Raw genomic sequence first — 7,772 nt, 5'->3', positions numbered from 1 at the left:
ACCGGCGCCAGACCCAGGCCGGGCCTCCTGCTGCCGCTTCTCCAGGTCCCCGTGGAGGGCGGAAACCCACAGCGGGTTCTAGCTGAGAAAATACTCCCAGGCTCATAGAGGCATTTTAGTCCCAACCTGAGGCTCGGAAAGACTCCCCGCCAGCACTGTTTTCCGAAAATCGTCAATGAAAGTAGGTTTTTTCCTTATGAGGTAGGTAGGGGAAGGAAAAAGGAAGCCCTTATCGCAAGAGCCTCGGGTGAGAAGGCTGGGAGGGGGCGCCTGAAGTGTGACCCTCCGCGTTTCTGTTCTTTCCTCTCTCCGCAGACCCCCTGGCTCCCACGCCGCCCCCTCCGGTAGCAAAAACGCCCAGTGTGCTGGAGGCCTTGAGCCAGCAGAGCAAGCCGGCGCAGCCCGGGCTCCCGCCCAGCAAAGCCCCGCCGCCGCTGCCGCCGCAGCTGCCCAGCCGCCTGCCCCAGAAAAGGCCTGCTCCCGGGTAACGGCCGCTCCTCTGCGTGCCCCTCGGGCCGGGCCAGCTCGGCTGTCCTTGCTTCCCAGGGGCACCAGCCCCGTAACTTCACCTGCTGAGGTTTCTCTGAACGTTTGAAATCTTCCATGTCTCTACTACTGTGACCCCTAAGGTCAAGTGTTACATAACTAAGTGGTTATGCTTCAGGTGTCTAAAAAATAATCAAGAATGTTTAAAATGCAAAAAACTTCATACCGATGTACATCTTATATCCACGTGATGATTTTAGATTTCCGTTCAGTACAGACACCAGGATTTGGGGAGTTAAAGTTCTCAAGACATGAGGCCTCTAGGTCTTATTTGTTGGTCGCTCACAGGGTTATCTCGACTACATGGACCCTCTGTAGTGCAGGACATGTATTTCCTACAAACAAGGACATCTCCTACATAAACACAGTACAACCAGCAAAATCAGGAAATTAACATGGATGCTACCTTCCAAAACTCAGACTCCAAGTTTATGTAGACACACGTAATACCTAAATACCGTCCTTTACTACAGAGGAATCCAGTTCATGGCTCCCAGTCTGGATCTTTATGGTGGAAAAATGGTTCCTTTTTACTGGAAATGACATTTAGAAGCCAAGATCTGGGTGCTTAGTGTCTTCTTTGCTGTTGGAGTGTCACTGCACTCAGGCCGGCCCTCTGAGTGGTCAGAACTGGGGACACACACACACACACGTGTGTGTGTGGAGAGCCGTTTGTCCCTGGCTTGTCCCCATCTGCCTCTTCTGCCCTCCATCCCCTCCCATCATATGTCAGGCCCCAGTTGTGTGTCTGGCTCTGTGCAGAGAACTGGAATAGGGTTCCTCTCGGCTCATCACAGACATTCTTGTCACTTGTCCTTACTTTGAGAGTTGACAGAACTGGTGTCACACCTTTTGCAGGTGGAAATGCCAACTCACAGAAACACGTTTATCCAGGCCCACCCGGCAAGCCTGAGTTAACAGACCGCTGTCTGCCAGCCCTGGGAGCCCCTTACCTGCGTGTCCCTTCCTGTGGTGCTGGGACGTGCCAGGCCCGGGGTTCATGGGGCAGGGTGTGCTGAGCCATGTCAGTCACGGTGGTTAATGGGCAGCAGGGGTCACAGAGTACAGAGGCATGGATAACGCGGGCCAGTGGTGCTTGGACAGGTCCTGGCAGAGCCACCAGGGCCCTGGGGTTGATACTGCCCCACCTGACGTAGGAAGAGACCCAGGCCGCGTGGGGAGGGGATGGGGCACATCACGGCTAGAGCTGGTTGGTGGTGCCCAGTTTCCAGCCCAGACCCGGGGCATTGGCAACGGGCTCACATGGGACAGGAGAGCCTCAGGAGGAGCCTGGTTTGGGAGTCGGGAACCTTCGATCTAGCGCTGCCCTCTGGACCTCTCATGCTTCCTTTTTCCAAAAAAAAAAAAAGAGGTAGTTGGATGGCAGGTGATGAAATCAGGTCAACCATTTTCAACTCGAACACAGGTCCTTTAGAAAAGGGAGTGAGGCGGAGCGATAGCGTGCCTTGCAGGCCTCGGGCACCAGTGAATCTATTTTCCCCTTCTTTGTAGGCCTGACAAGTCAAGCCCACTGATCAACAAAGGCCAGCCAAGAGGACCTGGTAATTATTCCACGTGAAACTGGGCTACTTTCTGCTGGGTCTCGGGGGCAAAGTGGAGGGTGTTTCCAGCTGTGGTGAACCCCTGGGTCAGGCCCACTGTCCTGCCCTGGCAGCCACCCTGCCCTCGCAGAACCTCTGGCGCCCCTGCTCCTGGGCTGCTCTGTCCCACGCCCCGCATTCCTGTCCCCCTCTGCTGATGGGGACGGGGGTGTGGGGGAGCCCTGGCGGGGTCTGGGAGTCATTGGAGGAGGTTATGGCGTCTGCCTCACTCTGTGACACCTGCAGGCCGGCACACTCTAGGGAGGTTGCATGGAAGTCACAAGGTTCTTTGGCCTTTAGGGGACTTTCCCTCAACAGTTAGGAAACCTCAGGCAAGTTGCCTTGTGGCTATGAGAGACGGCGTTTATGTCGTTTCTATCTCATGGTGTTGACTGAGGGGGCATATTGTGAAGTCTGTTCATTTTGGCCCTAAAGCAGTGGATCTCTCTGGGACAGAAACTCTGGGTCCTCTGTCCAACGCCGTGGTCACGCAGCCCCCGGCGCCCATGCCCAGGAAGTCACAGGTGGTAAGCGGACGAGCCCCTTCCTTTCTGCCTCTTTGCCCTGGCCAGGAGCGGGTGGGTTATCGTCCAAGGGCTCAGAGGAAACTCTTCCTTTTGCCCTGGTTGGGGTGGGGGAGGCTTCTTCCTGGGCACCTGGTCCTTCGGATCGGAGCAGGATGCAACCCAGAGCCCATAGCCAGTGGGCTGGGCCCTTCCGGCTCCAGGACAGGCCCCCACGTGCCCACCAGGCACCAGGCCGGCCCACTCCCCGCTCTCTTCCCTTGGCTGGCCTCCTCCTGGAAGTCCCCCTGCCCCGAGCGCACTGAGCCGCCCATCTTGACACCCGTGGGCTCCCAGGCCTGCGGGCGGCCCTCGGGACCAGTTGGAAGCCAAGTGGCCCGGTTCTCTGCCCTGGAGCAGACGCTTCCCCACACACTTAAGCTGTGAGCCCTCTTCTCCCTGACGCAGACCAGGCTGAAGCCCAAGCGGGTCAAAGCCCTGTACAACTGCGTGGCCGACAACCCCGACGAGCTGACCTTCTCCGAGGGGGACGTGATTGTCGTGGACGGGGAGGAGGACCAGGAGTGGTGGGTGAGTCGGGCCCGGGGGTCTGTTCCTGGGCGCCCACTGTGCCCCGCGCGCCTCAGCTGCCCTTTCCGTGCACCCGCTTCTGCGTGGGGTCCTCCCTCGTCGGGGCGGACGGGCCACATGGGCTGCAGTTTGCCGAGCGCACCTGAGGGTTTGAGATGAGGCCCTGGCTTTCTCGGTGGTGCCTCTGCCCGGCGTTGCAGGCTTGGTGGAGTGGGGCGCAGATGGAGAGCTGACCCGGAGGGCAGAGACGCTGGGTGTCGGGCTGGTCCTGAAACCAGCTGTGGCATCCGGGTGGGAGCTGGAATGGGATGAGCGTGGCGCTTCCCCTGATGACCCTGAGTGTCCAGCCCCGGCCAAGGTCAGGCTGGGTGACCTTGGGCAAGGTGGTTATGTTGCTAAGCCACAGCCAGCTCGTCTGAGAAAGGGCAGTGACACAGCACTGTTGCAGCGACGGGCACGGCAGCCCCCAGGGAGAGGTGGCTGTCATAAACTGGGCAGTCGTGCAAACAGCTCCCGCACGCCTGGCAGCGTCTGCCACCTGGGGGCCGCTAACGGCCCAGCTCCGGGGCTTGAGCTCAGATATCAGATGGGTCATGCTTGCCGCCAGGACGCAGCCAGGACTCACGGAGACAGCTCCGCTCTCTCAAGGGCGAGGGGTGTTGGTCAGAGTCCCTAGCCAGGCACCCTCCTGGGTGAGCTGTGTGTTCTCTCTCCAGGGCCTTTGTGAACCAACTCGGGGCCTGGCACCGCCTCTGGCATGGCTGGTTCAGGGGTCTTCTTGTGGCCTCTCCCCTCGAGGGGTTCAAGTACCTGTGGGTCCAGAGCCCCTTCCTCCGTCAGCCTTGCTCCACACAGCGCAGTCGACACCACGGGCGGCAGAGGGGGCGGCAGCTCCTGGTGCCCCTTGGTGCCCGTCCAGGGCTCTGCCCGCCCGCTGCCCACATGGCCCTGAGACAGGTCTGGCCTTCACACTTGTGTACAACCCACCACAAGGATGGGGCTCCAGCCTGACACCAGGCTTAGGCATCTGGAAAACACCTGTTCATTTCAAAAACTGTGGCAAAATCAGAAAGCTATAAAGAAAGTAAATGCTGTCTATAATCTCAGGGTATCCCCCTCACACACACAAAGATAATAATTTAAATTTTGGTGATTTTGTTTTAGATGTTTACTTAACTACTTAATTTACATCGTTGAGATCAGACCTGAGGTATAATTTATATAATTTTCCCAGAGCAAAAGTAAATGGATTTACTGAAGTCTTAAATGCTTTGACTACATTTGGGCCAACTCACATTTGCCACTCTCTGTGACTTGGCAGTGCACAGACTTCTGACATTGTTTCTTCATCCATTTAAAAAAAAAAAAACCAAAAAGGGAGGTCAGGGTGGTGGTCTGATCCTGTGCTGCCTGCCCCCCGAGACCACCAGGACTGAGGTGGGGCGTGTGTGCAGACACCGACTCCCCGCGGATAGAAGTCCCTGCGGGTAGTAGGCCGGCACTATTTGAGACGGGAGCGAAAGGAAAAACAGTTTAGATGTTGTACCCAAGTAATTCTTTCCCAGAAGAGATTCTTCCAAACACATCTTTTTTTTTCCCCTCCAAATGCTGTAATGCCCTTCAAAGTTTCCAGCATTTGGAATTTGTGTAACAACATAACCTTTTATTCATTTCAGATCGGCCACATCGACGGAGATCCCAGTCGCAAAGGAGCATTTCCCGTGTCATTTGTGCACTTTATTGCTGACTAAATTGCTACTGAACAAAAACACTTCTTTTTAAAGTTATGTCTTGTCTCATTATTGGTACCAAAACTCTTGCCAGATAACCTGTTTCATGAATTGTATTGTACGGTAGCCCACTTTCTCTAAGGCCACTGTTCTGCTTTAAAAACTCAAAGGCAATTTATATACATCAATGAATTGTTTTTATAATTCGTGTTTTTCATGAAACATTGCTACACTTTTATTAGGAACAACTGAATTTCCAAAAGGTGAACTGAAAAGTTATTTTAACTAAATAATGAAGATTCTGAATCTACAGCAGTAGTTGAACCTAAAAATGTTTTGAGTGTGGGAAAGAAATTCGTCCTGTTTTTCTTGGCCCACTTCTGGGGTTGGTGACCTTCAGCACAATTCTTTTTAGGAAGCCAGGAAATTGTTGCTTTCAAAGTCCATAGCCAGCCCGCACTTTCTGCTAAAATGCTTCAGTTCACCTTTAAAGACTTTTTTTTCTTTAAAGATACCTTTAAAGATTTCCTTTGAAACCCACCCAATGTTTATTGGAAATGTATACATAAGCGTTGTACTTTCCAGCCCTGGTGTGTGAGGTTGCAACTATCAGTGTATCCTGCATGTGTGTGTAACCTGTTGTGAACAAGCCTACTTGACCCGACTATAGATGGTTTATTATGGCATATGTCACAGCAGTTAATTCAGTTCCAGATTATATTAACTGCATTTCCTGAATCTGGTTAAAAACTAAGGTTGATGGACTGCGAAACAGTTCTTTAAACTAATTTCTATGCTTTAGGTGTTCGGGATTTGCCTTCCTGAGCCTCCCGCGTCACACAGCTAGAGTACCGTGGTGCAGACCGACCCCCCCATATTACCACAAGACTTGCTGTTTCCTATCGAGTGTACCACTGCCTTCCCTTTCTAGCCCAAGAGAATGTCCACTCAGTTTAGTGTCTTGTATTTATATAATATACGAACAGGAATGGTAGTTACACTGTCTTGAAATTTAATCTGTCCATTTGTTTGTAATCAAGAGCATATCAGAAATCTGTAGGTCCCAGGTAATAAAATACTCAAACATCCCATTTTTACTATTGGAGTCCATCGTATCATTCTTAAGCTACTGGGGGTGGAGGGATTAGGTTGTATATGATAAAATCAAAAATTCATTAGTTTAATGAACTTGACTATCATACCTCTATTTGGTAATTGTGTAAGACTCATGGTAGGTATATTGGAAATTCTGGCACTCTTTGAGAATAAACAGGCATATGATGACCACTTAGATTTTTACCCAAAGCGAAGGAGCGAATTTAAGAAGAGGCTTGGAAAGCAAGGAGACGGACGATGCTGTTAGTGTGTTTGTTATGATGGTACATTTGATTGAAGCAGCCTGTCTTTATTATGCAAGACTCTTGTAAGTACAGAGCTTTTTTTTTTAAATTGCATTGTATTTTTTCATTGTTATAAAGGGAGACAGAATAAACTGGAATGTTTTATGATGTTGTATGGCAATCTGCCTTTCAGAGTTCTGGGAAAAAATGTGTTAGATCTGTAATTAAAGTCTTTTTTTAAAAGCACTACATCTGTTTTCAGTAATGGTTAATTTCTGGTTTTGAACCCTTCATTTAGTTAATTCTCTCATAGGTTTAAGAAAGTAAACAGATGTTTTGCACAGTGCACTTCCTATGTATATTTTAATACAACGCTCCCACATCTGTATCTTATAATCAGCCTTTTGACTACTTGGTGCCAGCTGTGTAAGGAATTAAAGTTGATTCTTATCAGCATTTGAACACCAGTCCCGAACTGATATATCAGGTTCACTGGTACATCAATATCTAGGAAATATTTTTCCAATCTACAATTTGGTGGTGCTGTTGTGCAGTAATTAATACTACTCTTGCCAGAGGAGAAATTATATTAACTTCCCTACTAATATCCTTTCCTAGTTATTTGCTCTTTGCAAATTAAAAAAAAAAAGCAACTGAGAGAAAGGAACACATTGTAGATATCTATTTATATTTAAAGTTTACATGTCATGAACTTAGCTGCAGGATTCTGGCATTTGGCATGCCATTCTCCATCAGATCTGACTTCTAGGGATGGCGACTCAGAAATCTGTCCACAGACTAATGGTTACTGTGTGATCTGTGAAGGGGTGGGCGGGTACCACGGTCCACAGGGTGGATACTGTCTGAGATGTATGATATTCAGTTCATTCACTTGATTACTTCGGTCTAGTTGCAGCGCAACTGTATATACTGTATAACCTAAATCAGTTCTTATTTTCATTGTCCTAATTAGAGCATGTTTAATAAGTTTACTCTTCCTGTTAGCTAGTCCTTTGACTGGAAAAAAATAAAATACTTTTAAATGGACATGGTGTTTTTCATGTTTTTAATCTTTAGTAAAGCACTATATATAAAAACAGTCCTTTTAAAAATACACTAGCCTACTGAACATGAGATTCTTTACAGTGTGTGACTTTTAACGTGAGCAGTAATCTTTGAAGGTTTTATTACTTCTAATTACCCTGAAGATGATTATTGCGGGTTACCAGCATGTCATCCTGACAGTACACTTTTAAAGTTTTCCTCTTTGTGACTTGAGTTGGCAGTGTCACCTGCCGGTGCTGCAGGATAGACGGCCTTGGTCGTCCTCAGAAAGTTCTCCATGTTCATTCATCACCGAGGGCACTTCTGCGACACGTAAAGGTTATTAAGCTTATTTGTGTTTAAAAGCGACAAATGACGTTGCTTTTTTAGTCCCAGTAGGTAGGTAACTTCACTGAG

The 7,772-nt window shown here is 49.7% G+C and overlaps 1 protein-coding gene across 13 annotated transcripts in view; it reads left to right on the top strand.

Annotated features, from left to right (window-relative positions):
- Positions 1–7,358, top strand: part of ASAP2 (ArfGAP with SH3 domain, ankyrin repeat and PH domain 2) — a 156,728-nt gene extending 149,370 nt beyond the window's left edge. For 9 of the 13 annotated variants that reach the window (XM_067703714.1, XM_067703719.1, XM_067703724.1 and 6 more), the window contains 5 exons: positions 316–484; positions 2,059–2,108; positions 2,583–2,674; positions 3,119–3,241; positions 4,918–7,358. In XM_067703714.1, the coding sequence (XP_067559815.1) occupies positions 316–484; positions 2,059–2,108; positions 2,583–2,674; positions 3,119–3,241; positions 4,918–4,992 (509 nt within the window). In that variant the 3' untranslated portion in view covers positions 4,993–7,358. The remainder of the gene's footprint in view (positions 1–315; positions 485–2,058; positions 2,109–2,582; positions 2,675–3,118; positions 3,242–4,917) is intronic. The other 4 variants (XM_067703726.1, XM_067703725.1, XM_067703718.1 and 1 more) reach the window with 1 other exon arrangement.
- The last annotated feature ends 414 nt before the right edge of the window (positions 7,359–7,772 follow it).

Source organism: Pseudorca crassidens, chromosome 14, assembly GCF_039906515.1.
Source record: "Pseudorca crassidens isolate mPseCra1 chromosome 14, mPseCra1.hap1, whole genome shotgun sequence".
Taxonomy (NCBI): domain Eukaryota; kingdom Metazoa; phylum Chordata; class Mammalia; order Artiodactyla; family Delphinidae; genus Pseudorca; species Pseudorca crassidens.
Note: the sequence above shows the minus strand (reverse complement) of the source record. Positions and strands in the feature narration are given on the sequence as shown.